Here is a 21,991-nt window from a genome sequence, read left to right as displayed (position 1 = left end):
CAAGCAAAGCTGTCTGCCTCAGAGCACACCCCTCCCCCAAAGCAGACCCTTTCCCTCTCCCTCTCCAGTTCCTCCCTGACTGTCTCTCCATGGCCCCCCTTCTGTCCTCCCCAAGCAAAGCTGTCTGCCTCCCAGCACACCCCTCCCCCAAAGCAGCCCCTTTCCCTCTCCCCCTCCAGTTTCTCCCTGTCTCTCCGTGGCCCCCCCTTCTGTCTTCCCCCAGCACACCCCCAAAGCAGCCCCCTTTCCCTCTCCCCCTCCTTTGAGAATTTTTACCTGCATGGGACACCTGCAGCACCGGCACCATACCCTCCAGCTGTTCCTCTGAGTAAAACTGCCACCACCGCTCAAACTCCAGCGAAACTGCCACCACCTGTTCAAACTCCTTCACGCGCCGACCGCCTACATGCTGTTGAGGCTGCCGCGCACCGTCCCCGTGGTCTGGCCAGCTCCCTTAGTCCCTTGCCGCCCCCTTCCCTTCACGCGGTCCCGTATCAGGCAGAGCAAATCAGGGCAGTAGAAGGCCGCAAACCAGCGTGTTTAGAGTGCTGCGGCTGCTGCTGGAATCAGGACGTTTGTCGGGACCGCGGGAAGGGGAGAAGGGCAGCGGCAAGGGACTAAGGGAGCCGGCCAGACCCTGGGAAGGGAAGGTCGGTTGGGAGGCTGAACGGGGGTTTGGGTGTGCAAAGACGACACTGACGAAGATGAACTGTCTTACGGGGGGGGGGGGGAGGGAACCCTAAGCGCACATGCGCACTCCTGCGGCCACAGACATATGGATCATGGAAGCACGCAGATAAGAGTGCGCATGCGCGGCTAGGGTTTTATTATATAGGATAATAATCTTTATTAACAGTAAGCCACAAGAACTGTGGAACCCCTAGGGAATTATATACATTAAATACACAATGTCTTCCAATTTATCACAACTGGCAGTATGTTCAGAGAAGCAGACTTCAGGCAGATGATCCAGGTAGGATTATCAATAATGATGGGTGGGGGTTTCAACATTCCATCCCTATCTACTGGAAAAGATATTATCAAGGTAAGAACCTAATCTCTTTTTCCAGTGCAATAGGGATGGTATGCTGAATTAAGGAACTAAGTAGTCCCCAAAACCCTGGGTGGGAGAGATAAGCCTGCCCTCAAAACTGAGGCTCAAAAGGAGGAGTCCTCCTGAGCAGCTACGTTCACCCTATAGAATTTGGTGAAAGTGTGACGGGATGGCCAAGATGCCACCAAACAGATCTCATCCGGCAGAATTGTCCTAGCCTCAGTCCAAGAAGAGGCAACTTCTCTTGCTGAATGCAGTCAAAGAGTGAAAGGAGGCTGCTTTGCTTAGACAATGTAGAAGGATGAAATAGCTGGCCTTACCCATCTTGAAATGGTGGCTTTGGAAGCCGGCCTCTCCATTTTAGCTGGATTTGTCAAAACGAAGAGGAGGTCCGAAAGACCAAAATCATTCATAACCTCTAGGTAACGCATGACAGACCTTCGGACATCCAGCACCTTCAAGGCTTTGTCCTTCTTCTTAGAACCATAGGTCTGAAAGGCTGGAAGTTGAATTTCCTGGTTGATGTGGAATGCTGAAACCATCTTTGGCAAGAAAGAAGGTATACTCTTCAAGGATATACCTGTCTCTGAGATAAGCAGGTAAGGGTCCCTGTAAGACAAAGCTTGAAGTTCGAAGACACACTGTACAGAAGTAATGACAACCAAAAAGACCACCTTGATAGTCAGGTCCATGAGGATGGCATCTTGCAAGAGCTCGAATGGAGGCCATGAAAGCCCCTCCAGCACAATGTTCAGGTTCCAGGAAGGACAGGGCTGGCAAACCGGAGGCCTTAATCTCAGAGCACCATTAAAGAATCTGATACCATCTGGGAACGAGGCAAAGGAAAGTCTGGCACCTTGTGACCTGAAACAGGAAACTCCAGCCATTTCTACCTTCAGAGAAAAAACTGCCAATCCCAAATGTAGCCTTTCTTACAGGAAGGACAGGGCAGCTGATACAGAAGTCAAGTCCAGGTCCAGCTGCTCCTTGTGGCACCAATGTTGGAAGGAATCCCAGGCCTTGACGTACGCCGCAAAGGTAGACATCACCAGATACAAGTTGCCCTTCTGGTTGAAAGTCGAGCACTTAAGAGCCATGCTGTGAGACCAAAATGCTCTGGATCTGGTAGGATGATCAGACCTTGAGACAGAAGTCCCTGAAGCAGGGGCCAGTCTGGAGCCACCAGAATGACTCGTTCCTGGTGTCCGGTCACTCATCTCAGTACTGTTCCCAGCATGGACCATGGAGGGAACACATAAAGCAGATCATTCACTGGCCAAGGCTGCACTAGGATATCGATCCTGGTGCTTCCGCACTCGTATCTGCAGCTGAAGCATCAAAATGCTTTCTTATTCCTTGCTGTCACCATAAAGTTGAACATAGGGCTGCTCCAAAGGTCTCCAATGTCTGAAATGCCTGATGCGATAGAGACCACTTTCCCAGATCCAGAGTCTGTCTGCTGAGAAAGTCTGCCTGTATGTTTTGCACTCCAGCGACGTGTGCCATAGACATGGCTAGAAGATGAGCTTCTGCCACTGGAAGAGGGCCTGCACCTCCTTCTGGATTCGGCACTCCTGGTGCCTCACTTGCTGACGTACACCACTGCTGTGACGTTATCTGAGAACACTCTGACCGTCTTGTTCGCCAACCAGGGCTGAAACCGTTATAATGCCAATTGGATGGCTAGGAGTTCCAGTCTGTTGATGGACTAATGGCATCACTGGACTAGGAATTCCTTGCAGTGTGCTCCCCACCTAGCATCCATTGTCAGTGTGATCCAAGAGTCTATCTGAAGAGGCATCCCTGAAGCCAACAACTGAGGATGTAGCTACCAAGTCATGCTGCTGCGGGCTGCTGTCATCCAGGTCAGTTGAACTTGCAGAGGGTCCTTCTGCAGAGACCAGCGAGAGAGAAGGGAGTGCTGCAGGAGGCACATATGAGTTCTTGCCCAAGGAACCACCTATATCATGGCTGCCATTGAGCCCAGAACCTGAAGATAATCCCAGGCTGACGGAGTCTGCTGTGCGAGGAGAGATGAGATTTGGTCCCAAAGTTTCAGTCTGCGTGCTTCTGGAAGAAACATTCAGCTGTTCTCTGTGTCGAATTGAACAGGCCGCAGTTGGCTCTTCTTCAGGTTGAGAATCCAACCCAGAACTTGAAGGGTAGTCAGTATAATCTGAACTGCTCTCTCTGCTTCCTCTCTCTCGAGGGGGCTCTGATGAGCCAGTCATTCAAGTAAGGTTGGACAAGCTAATCCAATTTGCAGAGATGGGACTCCACCATAACCATCACCTTGGTGAAGGTTTGGGGAGCTGCAGCTGGCCTGAAAGGAACCACCTTGAACTTAAAATGCTGTTCCAGAACATGAAAACAAAGGAAGCACCTATGATCTGGAAATATTGGAATGTGGAGGTACGCCTGTGTCAAGTACCACCAAGAACTTCCATGGCTGTATCAAGGTAATGACTGACCAAAGATTTCCATATGAAAACGAGGCACTTGGAGAGCCGCATTGATGTACTTGAGGTCCAGGATCGGCCTACAATCTTATGAGCCTTTCTTGGTCACAAAGAATTATATGGAGTATCTGCTGAAGCCAGAGTCTCCATCTGGTACCCGTTCGATAGAATGAATGTCTAGCAACCTCTACAGGGTCACTTGGACCTGGGCGGCCTTCTCTGGTCAGCCCATTGGAGAGTCTACAAACCAGGCAGAGAGGGAACAGGCAAACTCCAGCTTGTAGTAGTCCCTGATAACTTCCAGAACCCATTTTCCGGTTGTGATAGCCTCTCATGCCTCCAGGAACTCCTGCAGCCTGCCTCAAATTTTGCACAGAGGGGCTGGAGACCTGGCGTCATTGTGACTTCTTCGGCTGCCCACCGGAATAGGGGATGGAGCCCTGAGACTTTCTATTCATGGAGAATCTCTGTCGTGGGCTCTGAAAGGATCTCTTGGACGAGGACCCAGAGAAGAAAAGGTGCAAACAGCATGAGTCTTGAAAGGACCCATGGGTATATGTCTTTTAGAAGTCCTAAGTTTGTGACTGGGAGCGACTTTGGACGGCAGTCCAGGACGCTAGCCATGAGGTCATCCAACCCTTGGCTAAACAAAATATTGCTCCTGAAAGGAAGCCTGCTAAGAGTGGCTTTGGACGTGGAATCCCCAGCCCAATGACTGATCCACAAAGTTCTATGTGCAGAGTAAGTCAAAACCTTGCCCACTACCCTCAGCAGATTATACAAAGCATCCGCCACATAGTCCACGTACACCAACAACAGCTGGGCTATGCAATTTAGAATGGCATACATGAGCCACAAAGGAGACTGCTGCAGCAGTCTTCACTGCTAGAGTCAAGGCCTCAAACTGTCTTTTCAGCAACATGTCCAGTCTGCGGTCATGCTGAGTCTTGAGCCCCAAACCTCCTTCGCTAGAGAGGGATGTACGTTTGGTTACTTGAACCACCAGATAGTCCATTTTAGGCATAGCAAACATCTGCTGATACTCCTGGGTCCATAGGGTATAACTTGGACATGGACTTAGCCACCTTAAGGGATCCCTCAGGGTTTTCCCAGTGTTCAGAAATAAGGACCTTCATGTCAAGATGCCATTTGAAAGCGACAGGCTAAGAGCGGATCCAACTGTGTAGAGAACATCGTGATCCACTTCACCCAGTGTCACATAATCTCTAACAGAAGCTTCACTCTGTGAAAGAGGATAAGCATTCAGATCATCATCTTCAGTGACCCCATCTGACCAGCTGACAGAGTCAGGGGGAGATGTAGAGGTGGAATTAGGAGGATGCTGCACAGATGGTTGCTCTCCAGCTGACGCAGAAGATGCACCAATGCCACCAACATATGCTTGCCAGAGCAAGTTCACAAAATCAAGCATAAAGCGAATAGAGAACCTAGAATCCCCTTCAAGAGGAGGGTTAGAGTGCTTTCTTTTTGCTTTGTGGCAATCAGTGCCCTTACTAGGCACTGGTGTTGCACTAAGGGACACAGAGATGGCACATTTGTCCTCCAATTTTCCCAACAGTCATTTGACAGCAGTAATCAGATGGTCAGAGGCTGAATCAGAGGTCCTCACCTCCCCAGCCTGAGCAGAGGAATACATGGCACAAGGGCCCAACATGTTCATGTTATTGGAGCCTAAGGACACCATCCCTGGTGTTTAGAATATAAAATGAGGCTTTTTGAAGAAGTTTGAGAACTTAGAAGTCAAATTGGGAAAAATCCAAGATGCCTGCTGGCAGGATTTCCCCCTGAAAAAATGGCTGTAACTCCATCGGAGGACCACAAAACCCAGCGATTTTGGGGTGGGTAAACAAGGCAACAAGTTATCACAAAAAAACAGTAAATTCAGACCACAGACCAGACGATGTGAAAATGTGCTGCAGCTTGCCACAGCTCCTCTCAGGATAGCTCAAATTAGGAGAGTACCTCTGCCTCCAGGAAAGCTGCCTCTTCTGACTTTTCAGCTGCCAGTTGGGCCCAAAGCCGGACTGAGCCTCAACCCCTGGGACCAGAATCCAAACGCCAAGAAAAGGGAGGAGAAAAGTGTAGCAAACACAGTGTACACTCCGAAGAAATACACTAGCTCTTCTGATCAAGTCAAGGAGTGAGCAGAAAGAAGGGGAAACCCCCGAGCTCCACAGTTCAAGCAGGCTGGCTGAGAAGGTCCCTGCAGAATCTACCTGTCAACTGCAGAACGAAGTCTGCTCCTCTCACTCAGGCTAGGCAGTGACTGGAGCTGAACAGGAACACAAAATCCTGTGAAAAGCTGCAAAAAACCCCAACAACTTGAAAAACAAAAAAGTATACCGAGCCAATCAAAGTTACTCTTGCAGGCTCATTGCAGAAGAAATAGCTGACTGAGGGCAGCAGAGAGCAGGAGGAGGTGCTGAAAACAATGATCAGTATCTCCTGCAATGGACTTGTGGGAACAAGACCCTAAGTTCAGCTTACTTTCTCTAAAGCACTGAAAATAACCTTAGGCGCTGTTAGGCAGCTCTGTAGATAGATAGGCACTGGAAATGTAGGTCTACAAAACCCTGGCCTACATTTTCAGCACCTGCCTTTGACATTAGCTGCAATTACGAAAACAGTGCCATAGTGTAATTGACATGTAATCGGCGTTGATTTTATACGTGGCTGCAAAGCCATTTGCAGAATCTGGCCCCTAATGCCCAGTCTTAGATGTCACATTAGCTGATTTACAAAGGGAGCCCAGTCTATGGTTCCTGGCTGGGGACTGTTGCTACACTGATGTAACTGAGTTGTAAAGAAAATATGAAAGTAGAAGCAAACGTCCTAAATAATTGCAAATACAGAAACTGGGAGCCATTGCCCAACAAACTAGTTTCAATTGAGCTGAAAGCCCAAATGAGCAGACAGTAGCATAAATTCTGCAGTATAGCTGGGTCCAAGGAAGAAGAGAGCCCAATTGCAGCTGTTTCTGGATGTTCTAAGCTGGAACCTTCCACTCTGGGGCCCTTTCCAAAAATTTCCTTTTATCTGAAATTGGAAGACTGGGCATCCAAATGGCAAATGAAATTTAATGTGGACAAATGCAAATTGACTCCAAAAACAAAAAGGAATGGAGGAGCAATAAATCAATACCACACAACTTCACCGATTTGCTGCAAAGGCATGACAAAATCAAACTTCAATTGAGGAAAAAGTCTTAGGCTTAAAGAGAGGCAAATGAGTCGGCTCAGATTCTAAAACATCACTGGCTTAAAAAACCTCCAGAACACAGTAGGGAGATAAATCGAGGGTAATGCAACCAGGTGAGCACCCTATAATAAACCCCTTCTTAGGGGGAACCCGCGTTTTGCAGTTAACAACCGCTTCTTCAGGGCAATGGGGCGCAGGTGCTGAAATAAACATTCAGAAAACTTAGCTAAGTCCTGTAATCTCAACCAAACTTAGTGAAAATAAAGCATAATACTAACTGTTGCATCAGCTCTTCCCTCTTTTGGCTTCCGCTTTCTCTTGTAGTGCCATTGTGCTATAAACACCTTTACCATGATGTCACCACTGACACAAGGGACGTGGCAGACTCACTCACTTCTTTTTAAAAGGACAGACATTATTAGAGAAGATAATTAGACAGAACTTAAAAGTAAAACCAGTCAATGTTGCAATCTAGTCCATGTGGTTGTACAGTGTTAAATGTGAAAATCTAAAACTGCACGCGCTATTGTAAGATAAGCTTTCTATTGCCCCCACAAATTGAAGGAGGAGCATGATCCAAAATAATTCTGCGCATTTCACTGAATGAACGAGAGCACTGCAAACAATGCTTAACCATGGGTGCCTGTTGTAATCCTCTTTTAAACACACTACGGTGCTCAGCCACTCTAAGTTTTACATTTCTGCTAGTCTGTCCAACATGCAGTTTCAGACAAGGACAGATCATGACATATACCATGAATGCGGTGTCACAAGTGTCAAGATTTATTTTTTTTTCTCCCATAGAGCAGGTACAGGACGAGAAGGTAACCATCTATGTTTTAAACTATGACCCTCGTGCATATCTGATTGCTAGGATAATTCAACAGCATTGGGATATGGTGTCGGTATTGCCCTGTTTGCTGGACACCAGCTACAGGTAGCATACTGAAGAGGGAGAAATTTCAAGGATCAACTAAGCTCTGCTATGCTGAGGAACACTGACAACACTACAGGAGCAATGGGGGGATCACAGTTCCTGTGGAACTTGTAAGGCTTGTGACATCATGTTGACTATCACTGAATTTACAAACCCTTTCAATCAGAAACGGTACACTTTGCAGCATGCCACCACTTGTGACATTGCATTCGTGGTATATGTCATGATCTGTTCATGTGTTTAAAAGAGGGCTACAACAGGCAACCATGGTTTAGCATTGTTTGCAGTGCTCTCATTTATTCAGTGAAATGTGCCATTTTATTTTGGATCATGCTCCCTCTTCAATTTGTGGGGGCAATAGGAAGCTTCTCTTATAACAGTGTGAGCAGTTTTGGATTTTCATATTGAACACTGTACAGTCGCATGGACTAAATTGCAACATTGACTGGTTTTACTTCTTCTAAGTTCTATCTAATTATCTTCTCTAATAATGTCTGTCCCTTGAAAAAATTTAAAGGTTCCTACTGCCAGTGAGTCTGTCACGCCCCTTGTGTCAGTGGTGATGTCATGGCAAGGGCTTTTATAGCACAACGACACTACGAGAGAATGAGGAAGCCGAAAAGGGAAGAGCTGATGCAGCAGTGAGTATTATGCTTTTTTTCACTAAGTTTGGTTGAGATTACAAGAGTTAGCTAAGTTTTTCTGAATGTTTATTTCAGCACCTGCACCCCATTGCCTGAAGAAGCAGTTGTTAACCGCGAAACGCGGGTTCCCCCTAGGAAGGGGTTTGTTGTAAGGTGTTCACCTGGCTGCATTATCCTCGATTTATCTCCCTACTGTGTTCTGGAGGTTTTTTTAAAGACAGTGATGTTTTAGAAGCGGAGCTGACTCGTTTGCTTTCTTAAAGCCTGAGGACTTTTTCCTCCATTGAAGTTTGATTTTGTCAAGCCGTTACAGCAAATCAGTGGAGTTGTGTGGTATTGATAAAATGCAAATTGATACACATTGGGAAGCACAACCCAAAGCATAGTTACTATAGTCCACCTTAGGGATCAGTACCCAAGAAAAAGATCTAGGTGTCAACACAGACAATATGCTGAAACCTTCAGCTCAATGTGTGGCGGCGACCAAAAAAAGCAAACAAGATGCTAGGAATTATTAGAAAACAGATGAACAACAAGACTAATAATATAATGCCTCTGTTATCGCTCCATGGTGTGATCTCACTATTATGTTCAATTTTGGTTGCCATATCTCAAAAAAAGATATAATTGAATTAGAAAAGCTTCAAAGAAGAGTGACCAAGATGATAAAAGGGATGAAACTCCTCTCTCATGAGGAAAGACTAAAGAGGTTAGGGCTCTTCAGCATGGAAAAGACACAGCTGAGGGGAGATATGAATAAAGTGTACAAAATTCCGAGTCTTATAGAATGGGTACAAGTGAATTGATTTCTTACTCCATGAAAAGTTATAAAGACTAGAGGATACTCACTGAAATTACAGGGAAATAATTTTAAAACCAATAGGAGGACCTATTTTTTCACTCGGGGAATACATTGCCAGAGAATGTGGTAACAGTGGTTAATGGAACTGGTTTAAAAAAAGGTTTGGACAAGTTCCTGGAAAAAAAGTCCATAGTGTGCTGTTGAGACAGACATAGGAGAAGCCACTGCTTGCCCTGGGATCGGTAGCATGGAATGTTGCTACTATTTGGGTTTTAGCCAGGAGCTTATGACCTGGATTGGCCACTGTGGAAAACAGGATACTGGGCTAGATGGACCATTAGTCTGATATAGTATGGCTGTTCTTATGACATTCTGCCAATGGAGGAAAAAACTACTATTAAAAAAAAAAAAAAACACCTTAAAAAATGCATAGGAGGTTACATAACAAATTATGTTTTTTCCTATACTCAATTCAGTACCATACCAGCTATGTATTTGTTAGGGTTGCTTCTGAAACGGTCATCAACCAAAATTAGTGCACCCCAATCATTCTTGTGTCGAATACACCTACAAAAGAAAGGAAAACAAGAAAAGCAAATAAATCTAGGCTTTGAAATGCAGTGTTAAATCTTTTGCTATATGAGTGGTAAGCATAGGAAAGATCCAATGTTATGCTTGCCTGCTTCTCTACAATAGGAGTGCTGCTGGCAATGGACCAGTGGGTCACAGTGGAAAAAATTACATATATACTCGAATATAAACTAAGATTTTTGGATCAATAAAATGGCCCCAAAATGGTGGTCTTGGTTTATATTCAGGTCAGCGCTGACCCTCCCCCATCCTGAACCTGTTGCGGACTTCGCTGAGCCAACGGTAAGACTTGGTGGTCCAGAACAGGAGTGATTCCTCCGTCTTCTGCCCCAGTCAACCATAACAATTTTTATCTCCCTCAGCCCACCTCCCCCCACCCCATACCTTTTAAATCTCTGGTGGTCTGGGACAGGAGGGATTCCTTCTGTCTCCTGCCCCGGCCAACTTTAAACAACTTTTATCTTCTTCCTGCCCTGTCCGCGTACCTGTTAAGTCCCTGGTGGTCCAGCGGTGAACCACTGCATAAGCAACCTTCCTCTGTTTATATTCAGATCAGTTTATATTCAAGTATATATGGTATGTGAGCAAAGTAACATATCACATTTCTAGAGTAGAGAAGTGTTGTCTGAATAAGGCAGTAATACATGTTCACTTACATCCCAGCAGAGCCTGTCCTTCCAGACGCCATTCTCTAACTGTAGGGACCACTTCCTGTCACTGCCACAATGTATTATACTGCATATTCATTTACAGTAATATGTTGCCCTGCCAATAAGGACCAGTAACATGTGTGTCATTTTAATCATTTAAATGCTAGGATAAGGCATGCCATTTTTCTTTTCAAAACATCCTAAAATATACTGTATTTTAAGATATTATTAAAAGTCACTCTTTGAAAGAGGCAAGTATATAATACTTTATAAAAAAACTAGAGATATCTCTTGTGTGGATTTATTATTCTAAAGCCCTGCATAAAGCATTCAATAATAAAGAAATCTGAAAATGTGTTTCTATATAAAACAAAAATGTTCATGACGCATTTGGACATTTTGTTTGCTAAATTGTCTAAATCGCCATTTTTGAAACTTTTTTTTTTTTAGATGTTTTTCTGTGCTGTTTGTCTGCGGAGCATCTAAATCTCAAGGGGGCATGTTGAGTGTGTGTTTTAGGCAGGCCTATGATTTAGGAATTTTTCTGCAATAATGGAACATTGATGAAAATGTCCATGGCATAACTTGGATGTTTGACGCTAGACCTGTTTCAGTAACGAATAAGTGCCAAAAAGGTGGTCAAACTTACCAGATGATCACTGGAGGCATGAAGGCAAAGCCATCCTTTACTCCTCCAGTGACCCCTTTGCATCTCCAAAGATGTGAACAGAAAAGTACACACCAGCACGTATGACAGCTTTAGATGTTATGGCCAATCCTATTGGAGTAGTCAATTGGTCAGTGCAGTGGAGACTGCAGAGAACGAGACCCATATCCCACTCTAACTACTATACTTGTGGTGGAAAGTGTGAGCCCTCCAAAACCCACCCAAAATCTACTGTATATATATGTGATACCTGCATGCATAGAGCTATTGGGGTGGTATACAGTTAGGTATAGTAGTTTTTTGGGTAAGTTTTGGAGGGCTTATCATATAGTGTAAGGAAGTTATGGTGAGATGTGCACCTAGGACCTTGTATGTGAAGTTCATTGCAGTGCCCCCAAGGGGATGGTTGTGTGGTCAGTCTGCTAAGAATGCTGGCTCCTCCATTCCAATGGCTGGTTTTTGGGCACTCTTCATTTAGACCTTTTTTTAAAAAAAAAAAAAAATGGTCTTTTTGAACCAAACATATCTAGGAAATGGTTATTTTTGAAACAAAAAGTTGGATGTTTTTCCGGTTTGAACACGGTCATTTTCAATATTAGATTTTTGGACTTTCCCCCAAAATTGAATTTAGATGACATATTGAAAATGGTCCTCTAAATATTTCCAAAGCTTTATTTTTTCTATTAATTTGTTGACCAAGAAAGCTCCATTGAAAAAACTGTTTCTGCTTTAGTTAAAATTTGCTCAAGGACTCACTGACTTACAATTTTAAGAGAAAATGTTTGAGGACTGTAAGGCACAAGTACAGGATTTAGACCAGAAGACTGAGAAGGTACCATCTGTGTAAACTGGTTTAATTCAAGATGTTAATAGTTCATTGGAAAATTGTTCAAGAACCTTGAATTTAAGAGTGCTTTTAATTTTCCCAAAAAAATGTCCATTGGTATAACTGGTTGAGAGTGAGACATAAGAGACATACAAGAGGTTTTGAAAAATCAAGCAGATGATCCTATCTATTAGTAAGGCTTATTTTATACCCTCAGGAATAAAGTGCTTGGTTGTGGAAGTTCTTCCATTCTAGGAGAAGTCTCTGCATATAGATTGGATCTTTCTGGCTTTTTGGAAGACACTCATAATGAAGAGGCTAGAATAGCAACATTACTTGGGTCTTTCATGTTTCTTCCTGAGTAAAATCATGCAGAAGCCATGTTAGTCCATTTTTAAAGGTCATATATAGAAATAAAACAAATATCTACCTGTCTCTCACCCACCCAGCTCTCCCTGCTTTCTCACCTTACCCATCCCCTCTTCCTGTGAGACTGCCATTGGAATGCCTTCATGTTTCATTTATATATTCCGATATTTGTCCCACTTTAAGGTTTATATGAAAACTCACTTTTTTCTCTCTTTTCAGCTGGGCTAGTGACACTTGGGGGGGTAAGATGGTGTGGAGATGACAGGTAGGTAGTGAATGATTGTTAGTCCATTAATAAAGGTATCACTTTATTTCATTTATGTTTTATATATTATGCTTCATCCTGACAGAGATCATATTTTGAGATTGTATTTACAGAGAAGACATCTGTAATTTTTTGGACAAAACAACAGCATTTTCCCTCATCTCTGCAAGGCCTCTTAGGAGTGGAGAGAAAAATTATTGCCATGCATCAAGCAGCTTTGGCTCTAGATGCTTATATATATATATTTTTTTTTTTTTTGTTTGTTTTTTTTGCAAATTCCCTGCAAATATATAATTATTACTATTATTTCTATAGTGCTATCAGAAGTACAAGTGCGTACAGAGTCACAATGAAGACAGTCCTTACTCAAAAGAGCTTACAATCTAAACAGACAAGACAAGATGTCATGGATAGAGTTAAGGGGAATGGTCAATCTGCTGGCTAGGTTGGTTGGCAGTGGGATGCAAGGTTATAGATTGAAGGCTTTGGGGACATAATCATAATTAATAGCTGAATGAGGAATCATTGAGAGTTGGGTGTGTCCAGTTAATTCTGCTCTTTTAAAAAACCACACACACACCTCTTTTTAACCTTCTTGGCTTGGATCTTAATGATATATGATTACAGATTTTCATATTATTCACTCACTTCATATTTTATGGGTTACCACAAAAATTACACTCAGATATTCAAAGCTTAGACAGATCCAGATACAGGCATTAAATATCCAATATATGCAGATGGTGAGCACTAAGAAAATCCAAAAAGCAGTGGGATCGACCAAACTAATGAGCCAGGAGTAAGTCTTCTATGAAAGTGTTCATCTTCATTATATTTTGGATTCACATAGAGCTGGGTTGGGTTACAATGGGAATGGTTTTAGTGGGACTAGTAACTGATCTTTGCAATGGTATGATTGAGGTACCTCTGTTTTCAATTGTTTCATTGTCCTTTGTTTCCCCATTTTTTCTTCACTTTGCCCCTCTTTTTTTTTTTATAATGGACTTGGGGATTTATCATTTTGCTTGTAATGGAATTAAGATATTGCTTTTTCTTTCAAGATTTTGTAATAGGTGACATAATTTAAAATTAATCAAGCTCAAAAATTTACTAAAATTACACCTGCAATATACAGTTAATGAAAATGGCTCAAACTAGTTAAAGGAGAGATTTAAAAATAGTTCTACTTGTTGATTACATTTCCCAAATATTACTGTCAATGTGCATCCAAATTAAAAAAATCCTGCAAAAATTCAGTATATACTCGAATATAAACCAAGCTTTTGGGCAAAAAAAATGGCCCAAAAATGGGCGTTTATATTCGTGTTCTCAAGTCTGCATGCTTCCCACCCAGACTCATTGCAGGCCTCCTGCGGGCCTGCTTTAAGCCCTGGTAGTCCAGCGGTAAGCCAGAACAGAAGCGACTCTTCCTGCATTTTGTCCTGGCCTGATGTTAACCATTTCACCTCCTGGACTCGTTGCAGGCCTGCCTTAAGCCCTAGTGGTCCAGCAGTGAGCCAGGACAGGAGCGATCCTTCCCGCATGCTGTCCCAGTCAACTGTTAACTACCCAGCTTTCCTCCTGCACCCCTCTACAACATACCTTCTGAACCCTGGTGGTCTAGAAGTGAAGCGGGGCAGGAGCAATTTTTCTTTGTTCCTACCCCATGTGGAGCCACGATCAGAAATGACTGTGCAAGTTCCCAGGGCAAAAAGATTACTTCGTTTATAATCGGATCAGTTTATATATACAGTATCATGTTTTTTAAAAAAGTAAACAAAGTATTTATGTCACTATATATATTTTTTTTGCTGTATAGAAAAATAACAGACACAACAACCACCAATGACACTGTCAATAGAAGTGACAGCATGGTTCCTCACTTTCAAAGAATCAAATTGGATGCACCCAGTGCTTCATGAACTATTCTTACCTGCCCAGTGCCTGGTTGAGAGCTCTGTAAGCTTGAATTTCATACCACTGGCTTCCCGATAAAAGTCCCCGAATCTTTGTATGTTGATCATTGTATTTCCTTTTCAGCTCAACCTATAAGAAGATTGTTGAACACTTAAGAGTAAACTTGAAAACTATCCCATTATTTCTTACATTTGTCATGTACTCTAGATTGTTAAAAGCTATTTGGCAAACAAATCACAATAATAAGAGAGAATGAGGACCCAGTGTGACCAGCTTTCAGTGAGCTTAAGGCAAAAAAGGTTAAAATTTTTCTTAAAGGGCACATCAGGGACCTGCGCCCCACTGCCAGAACTCTTCCCCAAGCAAAAGTCTGTACAGCTTTCCCTCCGTATTCGCGGGGATTAGGTGCAGAGCCGGCCCACAAACTGTGAAAAATCGCAAATAAGTTTTTTGGCCAGCTCTGACCCATCCCTGCTTCCCTCCTGCATTCCCGGACCTTACCTGGTGGTCTAGCGGTGATGTGGGACAGGAGCAATCTTCCTATGCTCCTGCCCCATGCAGAACCATCATCAAAATGGCTGCCATGAGTTTCCGTTGTAGTCTCGAGACTACAACGGGAACTCATGGCAGCCATTTCGATGACGGCTCTGCACGGGGCAGGAGCATAGGAAGATCACTCCTGCCCCGTGTCACTGCTAGACCATCAGGTAAGATCCGGGGAGGCTCGGACAATCTAAAAATAGAAGAAAAATAGAAGAAAACTTAGACAAAAACCCCCGCGAATAACTGAATCCACGGATACTGAAACCGTGGATACAGAGGGAGAAGTGTAGTGACATTTTTAAATGGAGGAGGATGACATTCCAAGGTACATTGAAAAAAAACAATTAGAACATCTGCCACCAAATGGTTAACGCAATAAGTGTATAGATATAAAAGTGATGGATATAGATAGGGATTTTTAAAAACAACTATATGCTTAAAATTACAACATATGGTGTTAAAGGCATATGCCAAATTAAAAAAAGAAAGGCATTTATACTTCATACAATTAAAACATATGCTAAACAGGAAAAAAAATCCTAAACTAAGTACACTAATGTACAAAGATAAAAGTAATAAATATTGGGTATTGAGTATGTCAGACTCTGATGTAAAGGTATATACGATATGGAACACAAGGGTAGGAAAACTAGACGTAAGAAATATTGAGCGTGATTAAAAGAAGTGAAAAGGAAATGAAAAGGACCAAGTTAACCATTCTCTGAAGTCATCCACATTCTGACAATATAAGAGGTTAAGAAACAACGATTATACCAAACTTTATGCATTTAACTGAATGAAAATGTATCATGAACAGGAATGTGTATCTTAAGACAGATAAAAGAAATAAGTATAACCAAGTTCACATAGGTCACCAGCAGTGTTCCCTCTAAGCGGGCGGGTGTTGTGAGCAAACTTTTTTCACTGTGAGCTAAAAATATCGGGCGCCAGCAAGTTATGAGCCAAATAAATATGTTGTCAAAGTTGCTGATACATGAGGACGAGGTATTCAAAGGAATTTTAGGCCTACACGCTAAATTAAATAACGTTAAATAATATTTTTAAGAACACAAAACAACGCATTAATTCTTGAAAGTACAAAATTCTTTATTTTATTTTTTTTTTTTACCAGAAAAACTCAAATTTATTTTAAAACAGTCTACAGAAATTGTAGGGATGAAATGATATCTTAATAAATGTTTTACAACAAATGTAGTTATGTCTGTTACATCCATATGTGTAAACTGTAAATTAAAAACAGTCCAGAAGACAATACGTTTGATGCTTTCAATTTCTAGACAATCTATCAATTCCAGCTTCTACACAAAAGTATAAATACATTAAAACAAAATATTGAAAACCATTTTATTGGGCACAAAGTTTGCCTTCAGTGAGAAGAGTTCACTCAATATGTTGTAGAATAATTGTTGTGAAACTGGAATGGAATCAATTCTTCACTCAAGTTAGATATCATCAATATCTTCATCATCATCCCCAAGAAGAGGCGGTCGGAGCGTACGCGAGTCCGGCTGCCTCTCCTTGTTGGCGAGCTGAGCGGACCGTCGGGATCGACCCCCCGCACCCCCTAGGTACGCCTCTGCAAGTCTTGCCTTGCCCGGATTTGCCGCTCTCTTCCGGTGTTACTCCCCCCCCCCCCACCCGACTCTCCTCTCGCCGCCCTGCCATCTGCCGTACGCCTCTTCCGATCGCCCCCCTCCCTGCTCGCACCCCCACCCCGACGTCCGATTCCTCCCCCAGCCTCCCCTTACCTTTGCGACGCGTTACATGGACTGCCAGCTCGCCTGCCTGCAAGCACGTGTGTGCGCTGTGACGAGAAACTTGTGCGCTGCGATGTAATATTTTGTGCGCCAGCGCACGCCAGCGCAGCTTAGCGGGAATACTGGTCACCAGATGTTAAAAAAACATACCAATTCTGAAAATATGGCTAGATGAAGATAGTGGGTGCACTGAACTTTGTATGTGTACCTAAATAAAATGATTATATCCATCTTTAAGGACAATTAAGAATAATCCATAAAATGAATCACCATGCAACCAGATAATGGGCTGGATGGGATGGGCTGGGCTGGGCTGGGGAGAGCTTCAGTGGCTGGGAGGGTGTAGATGGGCTGGAGTAGGTTTTAACGGAGATTTTGACAGTTGGAACCCAAGCACAGTACCGGGTAGAGCTTTGGATTCTTGCCCAGAAATAGCTAAGAAAAAAAAATTTAAAAATTTAAATTGAATCAGGTTGGGCAGACTGGATGGACCATTCGGGTCTTTATCTGCTGTCATCTACTATGTTTTATGTTACTATAATAAAAATACAAATGAAGATACATAAAAAGTATGAGGGAATAGTAATGTATAGAATATATCTAATAAGATTAAATATATTAAATATAGATCTAATAAATTTGCTTATGTAATTGCACACATCCATATAGAACAGGGATGCCCACACTTTTTGGGCTTGCGAGCTACTTTTAAAATGGCCAAGTCAAAATGATCTCCCAACAATAAAATAGTAAAAAACACAAAGCACACTGTACGCAGAGAAAATGTTAATTATCATTTATATTCTGCAGGTTTTCAAAGAGGTCAAGGCAGTTGACTTTATGCAATGTCACCTCAGTAGCAACTATACAAAAATAGACAAATATACTCCCTCCCTTTTTACTAAACCACGATAGTGGTTTTTAGTGCAGGGAGCTGTGCTGAATGCCCTGCGCTGCTCATAGGCTCCCTGCGCTAAAAACTGCTATTGCGGATTAGTAAAAGGGAGCTATAGAGCAAATACAGACAGTAGATATAAATTCTCAAAAATGTGCAAATAGTGCATTCTCTTTAAAACAAAATCAAATTTTTATGGATAAATATAAAGGTTGTCTTTTCCTTATAATGACAGGGATAGCCATCCAGATGATCACTTGAAATTGGAAGAACTGTGATTGTTTAAATTTTTCGTTCTGGTGGACAAGTCTTTGCTCTAGTTATAGATTTGAAAGAATAAATGCTGAAAATTTAGGACATGGTAATATATTTAAATTAATATGGGCCCCTTTGGCATCTTACGTTATCTCTTTGTAATTGTTTGTTGACTGTGAGTCAGTTTGATCTTTACTTTGGTACATATCCAGGGCAGGGTGGGAGGGGGATTCTTTACGTCATAAATTGATTTTCAATAATATATGTTTATGTTATATTGAATGATTATTGTTTGGGTGGATGGGTGCATGGTGGAAAATGGATGCTTATGAACATGAGAAAGATGAATATGCTTTTATTATATTATTATGCATTGCATTAGTTGTATTGCACTGTTGTAGTTTTGAAAATGAATAAAGAATTAAAAAAAAAAATCAATGCACACTTAGCAGCAAATGAGTCACATATGAAATGACTGCACATCCCTGGTACAGATTTCATTCAACCAGAAAAGGTACTTAGCAATAGTATCTATGCAGCAAGAACTGCAAACACTGATTACCCTCAAAAACCGTAGAAAAATAAATATCTAAAACAGAAGACCTAAATATAACATGTTTCAAATAAGAACAATCAAAGCAGTGTGCACACTAAAAACAGAAAGGAAAAGACTAATTCTTCAGATAGAAAGGAAAGAATTTCGGCCACCTTTAACAAAGGTGTGCGGCAAATGCTCCGATGCCATGAGCGTCAAAGCATTTACCGCACTGTTGGCTATAGTAAAAGAGGTTAGTGAGGTAAACAGAGTCATCTTCTGCAAGAGACAGTCTCTCTGTGTCAACCGAGCCTGGAAAACCCCAAGAAAAAAGGTGAGTCTTCAAACCACCTTGAATTTAGGATAAACGAGTTTTAGTACAAAGGTTCATCAAGAGTGAATTCCAAAAGGAAGATGCCAAGTAAAAAAGAATGTACTGTGTTGGTTGAGGCACACTGACTATATGGTAGAGGGGGTAGATAATTTAAGTTAAAATTGTGAAAACACTGCTGAACAGCAAATCTAAATTTCTATTAAGATTCATGATGTTCCTAGATTCTAAAGGATGCTATAGAAAACAGATTTGCCAACAAATATAGCTCAGATTCATACATGCATATGATAAGAATATTTAAGACAGCAGAGCACTGAGCATTCATCAGAAGCTTGATAAATCTAGAAAAGTTGGTTTGTGATATTTTTATATAATCAGATTCCATTTCATTGTGCAAATCTGCTTTATCAGGCATCCAATCAATGGCCAATTCAAAATGAAATGCTGCATAAGTGAAAGCCAGTTTCTCCTGCTAGCAAATACCATAAGTGTGTGCAATGCCATAGGCTGGACTGGACATGCCAAAAATAATCATACAAAAAAGCTTGTACCTGATCTTCCTTCAAATATACTGTATATATACTTCACTGTTCAACATATTTTAAAAGACAAGCAGCAGTAGCAGCAGGCATGTGGTAAATAGAACCATTTTGCAGCAGTCAGAGATTTAGGGGGGAATTCATCGATGTGTACTACTGTTAAGACAGGTTATTTTACCACAAGTCATGTCATTTTAGCAAAAAGTCCCAATTTATCCAATGATACTTTGTGCTATAATAGCACAACTTGTGGTAAAATAACCCATCTTAACAGTAGCACTCATTGATGAATTCTAAACTGCAATAGCAGCTATTAGCGAAGGGAGTATTGGGAGCAGCATGGAGCATTCAGCATGACTCCCTGCGCTAATAACCGCTATTGTGGTTTAGTAAAAAAAAAAAGGGGGTAGTCTTTGATCTGTCTAATAGGTCAGACACATTCACAGCAGGCATTATGTTAGACTTCAGCCAATAATCGTAATTTCTCTTACTGATAAGTTAGACAAAATATTTTTTCTTTACAGAGACTTTAACCATTTGGAAGAGAAAAATACTAAAGGAAAAGTCAGAATGATTAATTCAAAAACTGTATTTTAGGTTAAGCTGTCTTATGGAGTATATCATTTTAAATACATTTCACCATATATAAGAATATTATGCTGCAATTAAGTTGCAGAGACTGATTTAAGTCAATTTATATTAGGGTTCTCAAACCTGTCCTAGGAACACACAAAGCCCCAGTCAGGTTTTCAGCATATCCACAATGAATATGCATGCAGTAGATTTAAACACATTGAAAACAATGCATACAAAGCCTCTTATGCATATTTATTGAGTTATGATAAAAACTAGAGAGATGAATGTGTCCTAAGGACTGTGATGAGGACCACTGATATTTAAGAATATGTGCATAAACTCAGCTCTAAATAATTTATCAAAATTTACTCAGATAGCCATACATCCAAAAGGCACAACTTTTTTTTTGCCTTCTAATTACTCATTGCAGTCTTTACCACTTCTTGCAGACTGGTCCAGAAGATATTGGATTATCAAAGTACTGCCTGGTAGGAAACTCCTGGCTGGCAATAGCCTTTGTTAAGTCTTCACACTTTTCTTCTGGCGCTTACCGTATTTTCGCGGATATAACGCGCACCCGTGTAAAACGCGCACACGGGTATAGCGCGCAGAAATCACGATGATATGTACAAAAACTTTTGTATACCGCGCTCACGGGTATACCGCGCATGATGCCCGACGCTCCTTTCGCCCGCCCTGACTTTCCGTGCGCTGTCCCGACTCTCCGTTCACCCCCCCTGACTTCCGTGCACTGCCCTGACTTTCCGTGCGCTGTCCCGACTCTCCGTTCACCCCCCCTGACTTTCCGTGCACTGTCCCCCCTTGAAGTCCTGTCCCCCCTTGAAGGTCTGTCCCCATCCTGAAAGCCTGATGCCCCCCCCCGACGTCCGATACATCCCCCCCCGGCAGGACCACTCGCACCCTCACCCCGAAGGACCGCCGACTCCCCAACAATATCGGGCCAGGAGGGAGCCCAAACCCTCCTGGCCACGGCGACCCCCTAACCCCACCCCGCACTACATTACGGGCAGGAGGGATCCCAGGCCCTCCTGCCCTCGCCGCAAACCCCCCCCCCCCAACGACCGCCCCCCCCCCCCAAGAACCTCCGCCCGTCCCCCAGCCGACCCGCGACCCCCCTGGCTGACCCCCACGACACCCCCACCCGCCTTCCCCGTACCTTTGTGTAGTTGGGCCAGAAGGGAGCCCAAACCCTCCTGGCCACGGCGACCCCCTAACCCCACCCCGCACTACATTACGGGCAGGAGGGATCCCAGGCCCTCCTGCCCTCGACGCAAACCCCCCCCCCCCCCAACGACCGCCCCCCCCCCAAGAACCTCCGACCGCCCCCCCAGCCGACCCGCGACCCCCCTGGCCGACCCCCACGACACCCCCACCCCCCTTCCCCGTACCTTTGGTAGTTGGCCGGACAGACGGGAGCCAAACCCGCCTGTCCGGCAGGCAGCCAACGAAGGAATGAGGCCGGATTGGCCCATCCGTCCTAAAGCTCCGCCTACTGGTGGGGCCTAAGGCGCGTGGGCCAATCAGAATAGGCCCTGGAGCCTTAGGTCCCACCTGGGGGCGCGGCCTGAGGCACATGGTCGGGTTGGGCCCATGTGCCTCAGGCCGCGCCCCCAGGTGGGACCTAAGGCTCCAGGGCCTATTCTGATTGGCCCACGCGCCTTAGGCCCCACCAGTAGGCGGAGCTTTAGGACAGATGGGCCAATCCGGCCTCATTCCTTCGTTGGCTGCCTGCCGGACAGGCGGGTTTGGCTCCCGTCTGTCCGGCCAACTACCAAAGGTACGGGGAAGGGGGGTGGGGGGGTCGTGGGGGTCGGCCAGGGGGGTCGCGGGTCGGCTGGGGGGGCGGTCGGAGGTTCTTGGGGGGGGGGCGGTCGTTGGGGGGGGGGGGGGGTTTGCGTCGAGGGCAGGAGGGCCTGGGATCCCTCCTGCCCGTAATGTAGTGCGGGGTGGGGTTAGGGGGTCGCCGTGGCCAGGAGGGTTTGGGCTCCCTTCTGGCCCGATATTGTCGGGAAGTCGGCGGTCCTTCGGGGTGGGGGTGCGAGTGGTCCTGCCGGGGGGGGGATGTATCGGACGTCGGGGAGTCGGCCGGGCAAGAGGGCTTGGGCTCCCTCTTGC

At 43.8% G+C, this 21,991-nt stretch overlaps 1 protein-coding gene across 9 annotated transcripts in view; it reads right to left on the bottom strand.

The window, feature by feature from the left end:
* BRIP1 (BRCA1 interacting protein C-terminal helicase 1) overlaps positions 1–21,991 on the bottom strand; it is a 354,698-nt gene that overhangs the window by 126,773 nt on the left and 205,934 nt on the right. For all 9 annotated transcript variants that reach the window (XM_033922791.1, XM_033922782.1, XM_033922790.1 and 6 more), the window contains 2 exons: positions 14,417–14,529; positions 9,600–9,682 (listed from right to left, as the gene is read on the bottom strand). In XM_033922791.1, the coding sequence (XP_033778682.1) occupies positions 9,600–9,682; positions 14,417–14,529 (196 nt within the window). The remainder of the gene's footprint in view (positions 1–9,599; positions 9,683–14,416; positions 14,530–21,991) is intronic.

This window comes from Geotrypetes seraphini, chromosome 15 (genome assembly GCF_902459505.1).
Source record: "Geotrypetes seraphini chromosome 15, aGeoSer1.1, whole genome shotgun sequence".
In the NCBI taxonomy this organism is placed as follows: domain Eukaryota; kingdom Metazoa; phylum Chordata; class Amphibia; order Gymnophiona; family Dermophiidae; genus Geotrypetes; species Geotrypetes seraphini.
This window is presented reverse-complemented; position numbering and strand designations above follow the sequence as displayed.